Here is a 15380-nt window from a genome sequence, read left to right as displayed (position 1 = left end):
TTTGTAACCACTGTAGCAAAGTCCCCGAAACTGGGTGGCTTCCAACAGCACAAAATTTATTCTTTCAACATTCTGGAGTCTAGAGATCCAAAATCAAGGTGTCTGCAAGGTCAGTTCCTTCTGGAGGTTCTGGGGGAGAGTCTGTGCGTGGCCTCTCCCTTGGCTAGTGTTTCCTCCTCTGCCCTCCCCTCTACCTCTGGATGGGGCCAGTGCATCCTTGGTGCCCTTGGCTTGTAGCTGCATCCCTTCCACCTCTGCTCCCGCCTCCAGACAGTGTTCTCCCTGTGTCTCTGTGTATTTGTGCCCCAAGATCCCTCTTCTTCCAAGAACCCTAGACCTATTGGACTTAGGGTCCACCCCAACTCAGTATGACCCTGTCTTAGGTTGGTTAAAGCTGCAAAGACCCTATTTCCAAATACGATCACATTCTCAGGTTCCGGGTAAACATGACCTTCTGGGGGACACGATTCAGCCCGGGACAGTGGATTCTGATTTCAGGAGGAGGCTCTAAAGTACAGAGGCTGTTGCCCCCGTGTCCTTCCTAACTGTTCCTCCCTCTCACCCAACCCAGCAGGTGTGGGGTGCACGCTTACAATGCCACGGTCCTTCCTGGTAAAGAGCAAGAAGGCTCACACCTACCACCAGCCTCGCGTCCAGGAAGATGAACCGGTCTGGTCTCCCGCCCTTGGCCCTGGTGAGTTAGAGCTCTCCCCGCTGCACCCACCCAGGGCTCCCTGCCTCCTTGTGTTGGGGTTGCAGCAGCATCCCTTCTGCAAGCAGAAGCTCAGTAAATGTTGACTGAGTGAATGAATGAATGAATGCACCCATCTCTTCTGACCCCTTGGAATGATGGGGGCATCAGGATCGGAGCTGGTCCTCAGCAGCTGGCATGTGGGGCTGAGCCAGACTCAGAAAAGATCTAGGACTGAGGCCAGGTGCTCAGAAAACAAACACTGGTCTAGGAGTTCTCCTCAGGAAGGGGCCAGTGTTCCCCTCAGCCTCCACCCTGCTCCCACCATCCTGAGCAGGGCCCATACATGTGAGCAACTTGGACAGGAGCAAGTGGGTCTCTGGGTCCCCATCTCCTGGGAAGGGAGTCCCCCTCCACCACCTCCCTCCCACCCCCGCTCCCTCTTCCCAGAGCTGTAGCCTGTGGCTCTGATGGTCTTGTCTCCCCACAGGGGCCAGGGGCCAGGTCCTGAGCAACACTCCTGTCCTCAGCACCCTGTTCCCAAACCAGCGCCTGACCTGGACTGATCTCAAACGGGAGCCAGAACTGGAGCTGGACCAGAGCCTGACCAGGATGACCTTGGTGCCAGGTACCCAGGCCAGCACCACCACCCCTGCCCCCGGCCATTGCCTGCCAGTCAGTGCAAGTGGAATGGAGGGTGGATGGGCTCATGGAAGCAGGGATCCTTGGAGTTCTGGAGTCAGGAAAGATCAACAAAGTCATCTGGATACAATCTGAACTCTCTAGCTTCTGCTTGGACCCTCTAGGATGGGGAGCTCACCCCAGATGAGAGCTTCTGTGTGGTGGGTCAGAAGAAGCAGCTGGGCAGGCCGATGCAGTGGGTGAGGCAGGCACTCTGCAGGTGTTGGGGGGAATTTCTGGGCTGTAAAGCTGGGAAGCCACAATGAAGACCCAGACCCTCTCCTGCAGTAAATAGTTTGGGCTAACACCAGAACCCTTAGCATGGGGTCACTAGGTAGAAAGTGCTGGGGAAGTGGTGTCCTAATTATCAATGAGTCACCCCCATTCGTGTGTCCCACTCTTCACAGAGGGCCCTGCCGTAATGCCCCGATCCCAGGACAGGGACTCCGACTCACCCCCGTTCTACAAGCCCAGCTTCTCCTGGGATGCCCTGGCCTCGTCCTATGGCCACAGCTACCGGCAGGCCCCCTCCACCATGCAGTCTGCCTTCCTTGAGCGCTCCGTCAGCCTGTACGGCAGCCCTCTGGTGCCCAGCACCGAGCCGCCCCTGGACTTCAGCCTCCGCTGCTCCCCGGGCATGGATGCCTACCACTGCATCAAGTGCAACAAGGTGAGCAGCTGCAGCGTGGGTGGGCTCACAGGTGCTGCTCTGCAGCCTCGCTCCAGGTCCCTGGCAGCTGCAGGTGTTCACAGCTGAGTGCTCCCTATGCTATGGATCCTGGGTCCTTCGGTGGGTTGAAAATGCTTGTCCTCAGGGATCCCTGGGTGGCTCAGCGGTTTAGTGCCTGCCTTGGCCCCGGGCGTGATTCTGGGGTCCCAGGATTGAGTCCCGCATTGGGCTCCCTGCATGGAGCTTGCTTCTCCCTCTGCCTGTGTCTCTGCCTCTCTCACGAATAAATAAATAAAATCTTAAAAAAAAAATTGCTTGTCCTCACCATGAGAATGAGGACCATGAGCCCTGGCTGTGTTGCCCGTCTGGCGCTAAGCACTTGACATGCGTGAGCCCTGGGATGTGGACAAAAGGCTCAGAGAGGTTGAGTCACCAGCCCAAGAGCACACATCAAGTAGATAGCAGTAACTGACATTCAAATGTGGCTCTAGCGACCTCCTGGCTCTTAACCACTAGGCTCTTTAGCCCCTAGGTAGCGCCAGCAGGGACCTTTGACCTGCTCCCACAGCCCCATTTTGTAGACAGGAAACCCAGCCACAGAGAGGCAAGGGGACCTCCCCAGGACACACAGCAAATGCCAGCAGAATTGGCAATCCCGTGCTCCTCCTGCCTAATGCCCACCTGTGCCAGGGCATGGAGGTGGAGGGGGGGTGGCCGTGGGACCCCAGGCCCAGCTCCCTCTCCGCAGCCCCCCGTGGCCTCACACTCTGCCCCTGCCCCCAGGTGTTCTCCACCCCACATGGGCTTGAGGTGCATGTCCGCCGCTCCCACAGCGGGACCCGGCCCTTCGCCTGTGACGTCTGTGGCAAAACCTTCGGCCATGCCGTGAGCCTGGAGCAGCACACACACGTCCACTCCCAGGTGGGCAGCTGGCCAAGCACAGGACCCCCCCCCATTCCTGCTCTGCGCCTTCCGTAGGCAGCTGAGGGGCTATGATGGAGTCTCTCGCCTTGCCCCTGAGGGTGGTACAGATCAATGGTCCTTAACTCCCTTATCTGGGTCCCCAAAACCCCCTTGTAAAGATTATTATATAATATATACTTTAATTTGTTCTTTATAATGAATATTTGTGCTTTTAGCGCTAGTTACATTACAGTTTTCCCAACACCTACTCTTAACATTCTTCCCTCCCTGCTGGACCGAATAGGCTCACGTGCTGCTGGAAGAGGCTCCTGGCCCAGTGAGACTTCGGGGCGGGGGAGAGGGATGTTTACGAGGCTCATTTCTGTGTGGCCTCAGCTTTGAGGCTCTCGGGTTTTAGAATCTTGGGGTCAGGCTTCGATGTCCATCTTGTCCCACTTAGCTTTTCTTGAATATTCCACTCCGGGAAAAGCACCCAAGATGACCGACCCAAGTTGCTAACACCAGAGTCTATGAAAGCTCAGGTGGGAAAGGCAGGATGTGGTCATGAGATCCACTGGTGAGCACGCATCATGTGCCTGTTGCCGGCTCCCCTCTCTACCCTTTGAGTTCATTACCGCTGCTCTAATGTACAGATAAGGAAACTGAGTATCCAGAGGCTAAATGACTTGGCTAAGGTCCCATGGCTTATTGGGACAGAAGCCAGAATCTGGCCCCAGTAATACAGACAGACTCAACCAAAGCACTGGGAAGCCCATGATCATGCCCTTGGCCAGTCAGTCTATGAGTCAATCAACAAACATGTGTTGAGGCTTATTTGGCTGGGATACAGTAAAGGTTACAGGGAAAAACCCATAGGTGGCCTCTCCGGCCCCATGCCTCAGTCCCCCTTGGGAGGCAGAAATGGGGGGTCTCTGGGTCCTGCTCCCCCAGGACCTGTTCTCGAGGCCACCCCAACAAGTGTCCTGTTCCTCAGGGGATCCCGGCAGGGCCCAGTCCTGCACCCAGCGTGGCAGTCCCGGGTCTCGAGGCCCCGCCGGCTCCTGACCCCCCGGGGCCTCGTTTCCTCCGGCAGGAGCGCAGCTTCGAGTGCCGGATGTGCGGCAAAGCCTTCAAGCGCTCGTCCACCCTGTCCACACACCTGCTCATCCACTCAGACACACGGCCCTACCCCTGCCAGTTCTGCGGCAAGCGTTTCCACCAGAAATCGGACATGAAGAAGCACACCTACATCCACACCGGTGAGGTGCCCGCCCCTCGTGCGACCCAGGTCCCCTTGACCAGCAGAGCCCTGTCCCCACGTCCCCTCCCTCCCCCTATACAAGGTCCCCGCTTCGGACAGGAGTGGGGTCAGGTCACTGAGTGAGGAGTGCTCCCCTGGCCACACTGTTCCTTAGATGCGCATTTAATGTGTAGGGAAAGCACTGGAAAGGAAACAGCACAAGTGTGATGTGTGGGTACAAGTGAGTCTAGCAGGTGGATTTGTCACGCATGCATTCCTCCAGTGGGTCACTGCTTGGCTGTTAACCAAGAGCCTCTTTGGCACTGGGCGCTGGGCGCATTGATAAACGGGACGGACCCGGGCCCCGTCCGATCAGGGTGCAACCCTGGGGGGCGGGGGTAGGGGGTGACAGAGCCGCTGCTCTCCTGCCTCCCCTCTGTAGTTCTTTCCTAAAGCCGTGAGATGACACACAACAGAGTTTGGTGAAAAACGCAGGGCACGGGGGCGAGGGGCCCGGCACAGATGGCCCTGACCTGGTCCTTGCTGCCCGCAGGCGAGAAGCCGCACAAGTGCCAGGTGTGCGGCAAGGCCTTCAGCCAGAGCTCCAACCTCATCACCCACAGCCGGAAGCACACCGGCTTCAAGCCCTTCAGCTGTGAGCTCTGCACCAAGGGCTTCCAGCGAAAGGTGGACCTGCGGAGGCACCGCGAGAGCCAGCACAACCTCAAGTGAAGCTGCACCTGCCCCCGAGATCCTGGGACCGGAGGGAGGCCAGCCTCGTGCACCCAGATTCCCTGTCTCCTGGAGATCGCACTGGACAGGAATCTCTCAGCTTGTTTTGAGACTCACAAAATTGCTGCGTGACCTCAAGCAAGTTGCTTTCCCTCTTTGGACCAATTTTTTTTTTTCCTGCTGCAAAATGTGGGAACTGGGCTGGGTCTTTTCTGAGCTGAAGTTGTTTTGAGGTCTGAGCTTGGGCACCTTCCCCAGGGCAGAGACCGGATGGCCAGCGTAGCGCCACCCCTCCCAAAACCCCCCGCCCATGGACAGGGATGCCAAGAATAATCCCGAACTGGAATCCACAGAGAAATCCTCCCCCTCTGCCTGCAGCCTACCATGCTGGGATCTCGTTTCTGGGGGGGCCTTTTTCTGGCCGCCACCATGGCCAGAGCTGCCTCCTGCCCCAGTGGAAGGCCAAATACCCCTCTGCTTCAGCCACATGTGCTGGCTGTCCCCCACTTCTGACTGGCACTCAGCTAGCCACGGGGGTCCCGGTTCTGCTTTCAGGCCGCGGGGCTGGAGAAACCAGGGGTCACTGCTCTCAAAAGAACTGCTGTAAATAAAAATAAAGACACCAATTTATTTACCTTTGACCAGTGTTTATTAAGTGCCTCCTGGGTGCAAGTTCGGCTTTGGGAAGGGATGGCCGGGAGCTGTAAAAGGCTGAGAAAGCTGGGGCACCAGGCTGGCGCAATTGTTGAACCACGTGACTCTTGATCTTGCGTTGTAAGTTTGAGCCCCGCGTTGGCTATAGAAATTACTTTTTAGGGACGCCTGGGTGGCTCAGTGGTTAAGTGTCTGCCTTTGGCTCAGGGCATTATCTCAGAGTCCTGGGATCGAATCCCACATCAGACTTCCTGCATGTAGCCTGCTTCTCTCTTTGCCTATGGCTGCCTCTCTCTGTGTCTCTAATGAATAAATAAACAAAATCTTAAAAAAAAATAAATTACTTTTCAAAAAAAATTAAATGTAAAACAAAAAAACAATGGTGGAGAAAGCTCTTGAGCTACTGACTGACAGGGTGGGAGATGTGTTCCTGCTGGAGCCTCCAGGGCAGAGGCCGCAGCAGCCCTCAGCTGTGGCTGCTTCATCCGTTGGGGAAGCAGGACGCTCTGGCCTCTGCTTCTATCACCCGCCTCATCCTTCTCTCTGACATTCTTCCCCATCTTGGAAGGAGACTTGTCGTCACAGGGGGCTCCCCTGGATGATCCAGGGTAATCCTCCCATCCCTCAGGTTCTTGGTGTAATCCTGTGGTGTGCTGAATAATGGCCCTCAAAGATGACATCCGCGTCCTAGTCCCTAGAGCCTTACATGGCAAAAGGACTTTGCAGAGGGGACTCGCTTAAGCTCGGTGCCACCCTTCCCTAGCTGTATGATGTGATGGAGCTTCCTGGTCTGTTGGAAGGACGCGTGTGCACAGCAGTGAGCAGGGCTTAGAACCTGCTAAGTGCTGCTAGGCCATGAATGTCCCCTTTTGAAGTCCTGACCATCCTATGAGGCTCACTCAAATGCTGCCTCCTCCAAGAAGCCTCCCTTGGTCATTCCACCCAGCAGCTCTCCCACCTCTGAAGTCTGAGCTCCTTGCGCTGCCCACTTATGAACCTGCAGTGGCAGTTGTACATGGGTGATTTTCCCCTCTGCCAGGAAGATGTCTCTGGTGCTCTCAGCACCAAGCCCACACCTGGCCCACAGCAAAGGGTGTTTCTGAATGAGTCTCTTCCAGGTACTGAGCAGGCCCCAGGGTTTCCACATATCAAATCTAACATGCACAACTCTCTGCGAAGGAGGTATTATGATCCCATTTTACAGAGGGGGTTGGTGGAATCTCAGGGTGGCTAACGTGCCCAAGATCACACAGCAGGCAAGTGCAGAGCTGGGATTAGAACCTGATTCCAAGGCAAAGTGGTCTTCAAGTCTCTCTTTACCTTTCCTCCCAATGACACCTGCAGATACTTACCCCAACCCGCTTCTCTGCTGTGAATCTGTGGGGTTCTGAGGCCTCCTGGGGAACTGCAACCCCCCAACTCCCAGACCCTGGGTCTGGCCAGGCAGGACTCCTGCTGCACTTTGTTCCAGAGGCTCTGTTTACTGCAACCAGAGTGCCTGGTCAGGTGTGCGGAGGCAGGGGTAGGGGGTTGAGATTTGCATAGGAGGGTGGTCACCTGGCCTCCTCTGCAGGCCCCTGTCTGTGGGTGGTCCCCACAAAGCCTTGGACACCACCTGCTTCCTCCTCTGCTCCTTTCCATGGACACAGTGGAACCCAGAGAGGGGGAGCCACACATCAGGGCCGGGCCTGGCATAAGTGTTCATTCCATTGCTCCACGGCAGGGGCAAGGGAGGGTGCTGGGGATGGACACACACACACACACACACACACACACACACACACAGGGATGGGGAACTGCTTTGCATGCTCTTTGTTTGCTAAACAAAACCACACCAATATTAGGATTTGGGCCACTTGTGCAGCAGGGCGGGGTGAGGAAGAGAAGCTGGGCTAGACAATGCACCTTTTTTTCACGGGCTGAGTTTCCAGAGATCAGCGTCTACCACAAGTGCCCCCATGGCGTGGAGCTGGGGGGAGGGGGGTGAGCATTGCAGCTTTAGAGCCCCGGAGGCCAGAACCCCATTTGCACATTGCTGAGAAAGAAGGCCATAGTGCAGGCAGGTGAATCTTGCTCCCTGGGGAAGATGTGGCCCCATACAGAGGGCCCTGGCTCGGGGCTCCCTGGCCCCAGAAGACAGTTATTGAGGGGGTGTGGGGAATTGCAGGCTGCTCTAAATGTGCCCTGAGCCTCAGAGCGATGCCACTTGCCCCTTCCCAACCCTGAACACTCCCACAGCTGCAGGAAGCCCAAGGCTGTCACAGGAAGGGACAGGCTTCACAGGCAGGGCCAAGGTCCCCAGAGAAGGCTCTTGGATGAGCCAGCACTTTGCACGCCATGAGCTCCCCATCAAAGTTCTGGCTCCTTCAGGAGGGGGACTGTGCTCTTCATACTGGGATCGGGGCCAGCTCAGCAGGTGCAGTGGGGTACCCCCCACCAATCTATGATCGCAGAGGAGCTCTACAGTCCCATCCTCCTTGCCATTCCACTTCTGCGGCCTACCTGCTCTGAAATTTCCACCGTGTTGCCGTGTGTGAACTGGAAGACACTGTCTAACCCTGTGAAGACGCCCGTGGGTCCCCTTCGCCACATAAAGGGACAGGAGCCCAGAGAGGGGCGGCCATGGCCCATGTCACACCGCCTGTTGGCAACAATGTCCCTCAGAAGCCAGTCTAGTGGCTCTTCCCCCAGGGCTGTGGGATTGATGGCACATCTCTAGAGGACTCTGCATAGAATACAGTGCACATGGTGGCCTCTGAAGTTACATGATGATGGCTGTACCATGGGCTGCGGAGGGGTGGGTGGGTGTGGCAGGGGGCCCTCGGGAGACTTCAGGATGCCCCCAGTATCTCCAGTAGCAATTTACTCAGGAGTAAAGAACAAAATTAACAATATTAAAATAACACTTTAATATTAAAACAAACCAGCCACATTAGGGAACAGAATGCCACTTCTGAATCAATTTTCAGATAAAATGTCCTGTTAGTCGTGGCGGCTTCAGGCCACACCCAGCCCCTGGACATGGCCATATTTTGCATGGCAGCCAGGCCCTGCCAGCTCTGGGATCAGGGCCCCTGAGGGACAAGCTGGGAAATGCCCAGCAGAGCCCTCCGTGGAAATAACTGATAAGGATGGAAATGTGTCTCCCAGGGTCAGCCCAGGCTTCTGTGTATGGCTGAGTTGGCCCCAGCCTGAACCCGCCTGTCCCCACCTCCCCCACCCAGAGTGAAGTGCAGTGGCTTGAAAGGAAGAGAGGGACAGAGGTGAGGAGGCAGGGCCTGATGCTAGGGTAGCGGAGGAAGTGGAAGGGTCTAGAAGCTTGAGCTGTTCTGAGTGTTCCCTGGAAACCAAATGTACCTCCCTCCATCCCCTCATGAACGAAACCCCAGCCATTCACCATGACCTAGGCTTCACTGCCCTAGATGGGCTCCCACTAGGTGTGGGCACACACTACCCCAGAGGGAAGGAGTGGGACGCATAAAGAGGTGGAGGCAGGCAGGGAATCAAGGGGATGTGACCAGAGAATGATGAAGATCTGGATTGGCCAGCAGTCTACTAAGCCAAATGGCCACCTGCAGTGGAGCAGAAGCAGAGCCTGTGCCAACCAGGGACAGCATAAGACCCAAGACTCACGAGAGTCTTCTACAGGCACCAGGGCCCTTGACTGATCTGGAGACCAGGGGAGAAGCCCAAGAGACATCTCAGCTGAGCTCTAGAAGAGGATCTGGTGGGTGGGTGCATGGTGTGGCTTGGGGGCACTGCAATGGGGGGGGCCTGAGCTCCTCCCCAGCTCCCCCACCCAGGCCTGTCAGGGAGTGGAGGGATCCTCAGGAAGGACAGGAGAACACATGAGAGAACAGCGAGGTTATTCTGAGCCGCGGTCCCGGAATTCTAAACAAACAGCAGTCTTTCCCCCGAGAGGTCTTTAGAGAGTTCTCGATGTCAGACACACGTGTCTTTGCCCCAAGTGTTCCTTCTGCCTGGAGTGCCCTCTTCCCTCTCTGCAACCCTTCCTCAGCCTCAAACTAGCTCGAGTGCATGACAGTTGTGAGCCACATGTGCTCACCAATGACCCTCCACTTCATGAACTCCCAGGAGTCTCTGTTAAAGAAATAGTCTTGGACGGGCACGCAGATTAGCAACAAAAGCATCTTCTGGGGCCCATTGGCAATGGGGAAAAGAACATTGGAACTGCCCTATTAACCCCCAGGAGAGGAGATGGGCTACGGAACAGCAGTGCATCCAGACCACAGACTTCCTACAGCCATTCAGAGGGGCCCCATGCCTTGCAAGAACTGGCCAGAAGGGGCCAGGGGGCCGCCAGGAGCGGGCTGCCTGTTTCATACAGCAGCGGGGTTCCCTAAAAACAGTGCAGCGTATGATGTGTAGATCCGTAAAGGAACAAATCTGAAGAAAATCCACCAAATCGACAATGCGCAGCTGTTTCTGGGTGCTGGGTAGGATGGCTGGACTGCCCCCTCCGTGCTGTCTCTAGAGGGACTCGCATTTGTGCATGTGTGTGTTTATATTTTTTAACTGAAAAAAAAAAACAATTGAAGAGAAAATAGATTTTGCAGAATAAATTTGTCGACAGAGGAAGCTGTTTGTGATATCTCAAGCGAAAAAGTGGTTTAAAAATCAGTAGACACCACCCGATTCCATTTTGTTCATTGCATACACGGAAGGAAGTTTGCGAGGATAAGGAGTAGTGCATCGACACAGGCTGTTGCTGAATAAAGGGGGTTGTGCATATTTGTTCCCCCTTATTTTTCAGCATGTGTGTTTTATTTTTCTGCCGTGGGCCCGCATGATAACATTATCACTGGCGTTAAGAAAAGGCTCCCTCTGCTCAAACATCATCCCCTGGCTTTGAGGTTTGCCTCTCTGTCTCCCCCAGCTGCGGGTCCTGAGCTTCCTTAGATGTCTGTGTGCAGCACCACAGGGCGGGGGGGGGGGGGTGTTCCTCTCTCCTTTACAGGTGCCCCTGCCCCCCAAGCCTGTGAGCCACCTCCCAGTGGGCGCTGGGTCCAATCCTTTGTGTCCTTACACTCAGCTTGGGACCCAGCACCTAGCAGGTGTCTAGTTAAGGCTAGGATGAATGGTCACCCTCCTCAGGGCCCCTGGCTCCTCTGTGACAGGTGGGGCTGGACCCCTAAGGGGAAGCCCCTGGCTTGGGAGCAACAGGGGGTAGGCCCTGGACATGCAGCTCTTCCTCCAGGCCTTGGGGAAGGGCTGCCCCCCGCCCCATTCAGTTCCAGCTGGAGAGCCAGGCAGGACCTGGGGTTCCCAAGCTGGGGGAGCTGTTGCAAGAAGGCAAGAGGAGGGAAATCTGAGGCAGGGGCATGTCCTGAGCGGCTGTGCTCAGGTTTAGCCTGATAAGTTTATCATACGGTGCCGGCTGCCAACCGTCAGCGTGGAGAAGGCCAGTGGGCTTGGGCAGGAGGACGCTCCCGGCCGATAGCGCTTTCCAAGCGTTATCAAGGGCCTGGCGGCCCACAGAGTGGGAGAAGGGGAGCAGGAGAGAGAAAGAAGAGAGAGAGAGAGAGAGAGAGACTTGCAACCACTTCACCCCAACGACAAGAGCCAGGGAGGAAGAGGCACCCTGAAATTCCCCTGGGGGGTGGGCCTCAACACCCCAGCCACTCCAGCCAATGCAGCTAGAAATGAGCCCCGTGAGGGCGCAGGTTGGATACCCCACTCCTCCCAGGTCACAGAGCACTGCTGCAGCCTGGCCCTTCTGCAAGACCTATAGAAAAAGTCCCCTTTTTCTGGAAGGTTCTTGGCCCCCAAATACATACGGGAGCAGGAAGGTGTTTTCCACCGTTTCTTTCCTACCCCCACCTACGGTCTTGGGGTGAGAGTCAGACTCAGCCCAGACCCCCAAATGCCCAGCCTAGCACTCGCTGGGAAGCACCACTTGGAAGCCAAACAGCTCACCATTCCTGCTTCGTGTGAAAGGAAACTGAGTCTCAGCGAGTGTAGATGAGGGGCAGGGGGGTGAGGACCCAGGAACAGGAGGGATGAGAGGCTGAGGCCTGGCAACCACCCTCAGGGCGGGAGGGTCTGCAAGACAAGCTCATGACCTATAAGACTGACTGGTGCTTCTGACTGGTGCTGCTCCCAGGCCACAGGGCAGGGGCTCAGAAAACCCTGATTTCAGCTTCAAAACCATCTGCTGACCCCTAGATTTGCAGGGCATATTGGGGGTGAGGGTGGCATCACAATAGATTTTTTAAATTCTCCTGTCTAGAAAGACTTTTTCTGGGTTTCCCATGATTGTTTTTTTAAGATTTTTAATATTTATTTACTCATGAGAGACACAGAGAGAGACAGAGACAGAGGCAGAGGGAGAAGTAGGCTCCCCGCGGGAAGCCTGATGCAGGACTCGATCCTGGGGTCCCGGGATCATGACCTGGGAGGAAGGCCGACATTCAACCACTGAGCCACCCAGGCGCCCTCCTTTCATCAACTCTTGAATAAGCGGACAGAGAGGTGGGAGTGGCAACTGGTGGCTTGCTGGTCCCCGGGCCTGCAGGGTGCCTGGGTGCTGGCGAGGGTCCACATGTAGGGCACGGCTTGCAGTGGAGGGAAGCAAGAAAGTGGCACCTGACATGTCATTGCGGCCTAGACCTCTGCTCAGCACTATGGACAATAAACTAGCATCTAATATCTATTGAGCCTTGGCGAGTACTTCACATAAACGGACTCTGCAAGGGAGACATCGTTGCCCCTATGTTCCTGGGAAGGGCACAGAGGGGGGTGGGGTGGGGGGAGGGGACCAGCGGGTCCCCAGGCAGTCACTGGGGTCAACCCCTTGCCGACCCAGCTGGGCCCTGAGCCGCTGCCACAAGTCAATATAGCCACAATCCCGGCCGGTGGCTCTGACCTTGGAGCACAGGCCAGGGAGCCGTTCTCCCTGTCGTCCTCCCTGTCGTCGTGCAGTGGGCTGACCTGGGCTCCTTTCATGGGCTGTCCCTGCTGACAGCTGCAGCCACAGACAACCAGAGTGAAGCTTGGAGCTATTTCTGCAAAGGATGACTTGGGACTTCCTCCCAGATCTCTTAAGAATAAAGGGGTTATCGTGGCCCTCAGGCTCCTTCCTCCACATGAGGAACCCTGACATGATTTCTGGGGAAGGCCTGAGCCCCCAGGCCTCCCTCAGCCCAGCGACGACTTATCTCTGAGCTCAGTTGGGCAGCAGGAAGGGAGTGAAGCGACCACCGTGGGCAGCTCTTCCTGCCCCAGAAGCCCCTTTTGGGAGCAGCAGGGGATGTGGCCACTGACTCAGGGGCGTCAATCACCCTCCTCCCCCATCCTGCGGTTCCCCACCAGACCCTGGAGGGAATCAGAAATCGGGGAGCAGAGAGCATTCTGGGGGAGCTCCAGCACCCCCAGCCTGGCCTCTGCCCTAGGCCCTCCCACTACGTGCATCCAATAGGACTCCTGGCAGCGTCTATGGGCCACCACGGATACTGGTGGGACACCTGTCTCCTCTGGCCTGCCAGTGCCTGCAGGGCAGCCAGAGACCTGAAGGTCAGGCCGCCCTGTAGGACGTGAGGGCCGTGGTAGGGGGACAGGGAAGACCCAGGACTGAGACCACCTCTTCCTGCTCCTGGATCAGCTCTGTAGCAGAGGGGGGGCTGGGGGCCCCCTGATACCCTCTGGGGGATCTCCTCCCCACTTGCAGGTCTCAGACTCTTAGTCCTGATAGAGGGCGACTCTTCCGATCCGAGAAGAACCCCACACTCTGTTCCACAAGCATTTGCTGGGTGTCCACTCTAGGCTGGGCCCTAGTGGGACAGGACCTAGGAGAGGGGGCACCCAGGGAACTGTAGAAGGCTGAGGAGCTACCAAGCCCAGCCCCCAGCGCCAGAAGAATCTTCTTGGAGGAAGCAGACAGCTGAAAGACAAAAAGAATTTGATGTCAGAAGTGGGAAGGGCAGCCCTGAGCCAAGGAACCAGTGGTGCAAAGGCCCTGGGGAGACAGAGGACTCGGGTCAGCCCCTAGCTCCACAGCCAAACTGCTGTGGGTCTAGGGGCCAGCCAGTGCCCTTCTCAGGGACACAAGAGCCCAGTGTGTAAGCTTGGGTGCTGCAGAGGATCCCGGGAGCCACCCTGGGGACGCTCAGAGCCCAACCACGTTCACCTGGCCTCGCTGTTGGCCCTCGTGGTTCCTGCCAGCCAGTCCTCCATGGCTCGAGGTATGCCAACCTGAAGCCCAGGCCTCCTCTAGCCTCCTTTAGGAGGGAGGTTCAGGTTTCCAGAGCTGAGCGTCCCCAAGGCAGCTCTGCAGGAGCCAACAATCTTAGCTGGAAACCGTCACAGCTCGGGGTTTCCTTCGGGCCAGGCCCCCAGCGCCCCCCAGCCTGGCCTCAGACTTATCACTGCCTTCCAGCTGCCTCGCCCCCAGCCCCCCTCCAACCACCTCCCCAGGATGATTCAGCAAATCTTCCCTCCCCCCGGGGGGGAAAACAAGGATGAAAAAATCACAATGTCAGATTACAAAGCCCCAACCGTAGGGCAGGCCCCTTGCAGGGAGATAAGGGTGCCCCATCCCCACCCTCAAAGCCCTTCTGGCAGATAAACCTTCTAAAGCAGTGGGGGGCTGCCACAGGTGTGGGGTGCAGAGGGCTGGCCTCAAGGAAGTCTGGCTGAGAGAGACAGGCCGTTGGGTGGCCCTGCCAGGGCTGAGGGCCCAGGGCCCCGGCCGCCACCGCGCAGCCAGCCAAGCAAAGAGGAAGCGCCCAGGGCTGAGCGCTGGCACTGTCGGTCGTCCCACCCCTCGCCTGGAGAGTAGAAAGAGAAGGGTGGGGGCTTTCTTAGAAAGTTCACTGGGAGGGTACCCACAAACTCCCTCCACCCCAGACCCCCGGCCAGCGTGGTCGGCAAACCACGCTACATGCAGGGCCCAGCTGTGTTGAGGAAGCTGTGTTGAAGAAGGCGCCAGTCCACACCCGAGCCGGGAGGAGCCGGGAGGAGCCGGGAGGAGCCGGGAGGAGCCGGGATGCCATCGACATGGGCCCTGAGCCTCCTCCAGGGAGGACAGGGATAGGCCAAAGTTGGCCCCACCACATCAGCCCTGGAGACCTCTGCAGAAGCAATCCTGGCTCTCCAAGCCGGAGACAGGCCAGACCTGGGCTGCCTTAGGGCCCTGACTCCATCTCCCGAGACCTATGGACATGAAGAGGAGGGGGGTAGTGAGGCTACCCGGCTTCCTCCACCAGTGTAGACAGCCGGCCGGAGGATGGGTTTGAGGTTGAGCCTTATGCGGGGCTCCGTCACCAGAAGCAAGTCTTTTCTCTGCTTTGGGCCTCATTGCTTGCCTGTAAAATGAGAATGGTAACAAAATTATCCCCGAGAGAGCTGTCCTAGGGAGTCAATGTGCATGTGTCCAGCACAAGCGGCCCCAGACGGTCCCCGGTCTCCGTCCCCGGGAGATGCTGTGGGGTCAGCATCTGGTTGGAATAGGAGTGATGAGGGCGCAAGGTGCTCGCACAGTGCTCAGCGCACAGGGCCAAGTGTCCGGCTGTCCAAGCATCTGGCTACCTCTCCGGCTTTGTCTGGGGAAGCTTGCAGAGGTCATTCGTCAGGGGACAGTGGGGCTGGCTAGTGTGGAGCAGGGGACGTAGACGGCACTCCTGACACAGGCTGGGTGCTCAGCCTGTTTAAATCTCCAAGTAGATTGGAACTCCTCAAATGCCCACTGCGACTTTGGGGAAGTCGCTTTCTTCCTCCAGGGCCAAGATGCACAGGGAACAGGGCTGATACAGACCAGGTCTACACTCCCTTTGCTCTAGAGTTTGGCAAAA

The 15380-nt window shown here is 57.0% G+C and overlaps 1 protein-coding gene across 8 annotated transcripts in view; it reads left to right on the top strand.

Moving 5' to 3' along the window:
- The window catches only part of GFI1B (growth factor independent 1B transcriptional repressor), a 30315-nt gene extending 24759 nt beyond the window's left edge, over positions 1-5556 (top strand). For 4 of the 8 annotated variants that reach the window (XM_038548900.1, XM_038548898.1, XM_038548901.1 and 1 more), the window contains 6 exons: positions 575-694; positions 1182-1319; positions 1780-2042; positions 2826-2963; positions 3940-4204; positions 4739-5556. In XM_038548900.1, the coding sequence (XP_038404828.1) occupies positions 595-694; positions 1182-1319; positions 1780-2042; positions 2826-2963; positions 3940-4204; positions 4739-4917 (1083 nt within the window). In that variant the 5' untranslated portion in view covers positions 575-594 and the 3' untranslated portion in view covers positions 4918-5556. Of the gene's footprint in view, positions 1-571; positions 695-1181; positions 1320-1779; positions 2043-2825; positions 2964-3939; positions 4205-4738 lie in introns of all 8 variants that reach the window. The other 4 variants (XM_038548903.1, XM_038548902.1, XM_038548899.1 and 1 more) reach the window with 2 other exon arrangements.
- The last annotated feature ends 9824 nt before the right edge of the window (positions 5557-15380 follow it).

Source organism: Canis lupus, chromosome 9 (genome assembly GCF_011100685.1).
Source record: "Canis lupus familiaris isolate Mischka breed German Shepherd chromosome 9, alternate assembly UU_Cfam_GSD_1.0, whole genome shotgun sequence".
Lineage (NCBI taxonomy): Eukaryota > Metazoa > Chordata > Mammalia > Carnivora > Canidae > Canis > Canis lupus.
This window is presented reverse-complemented; position numbering and strand designations above follow the sequence as displayed.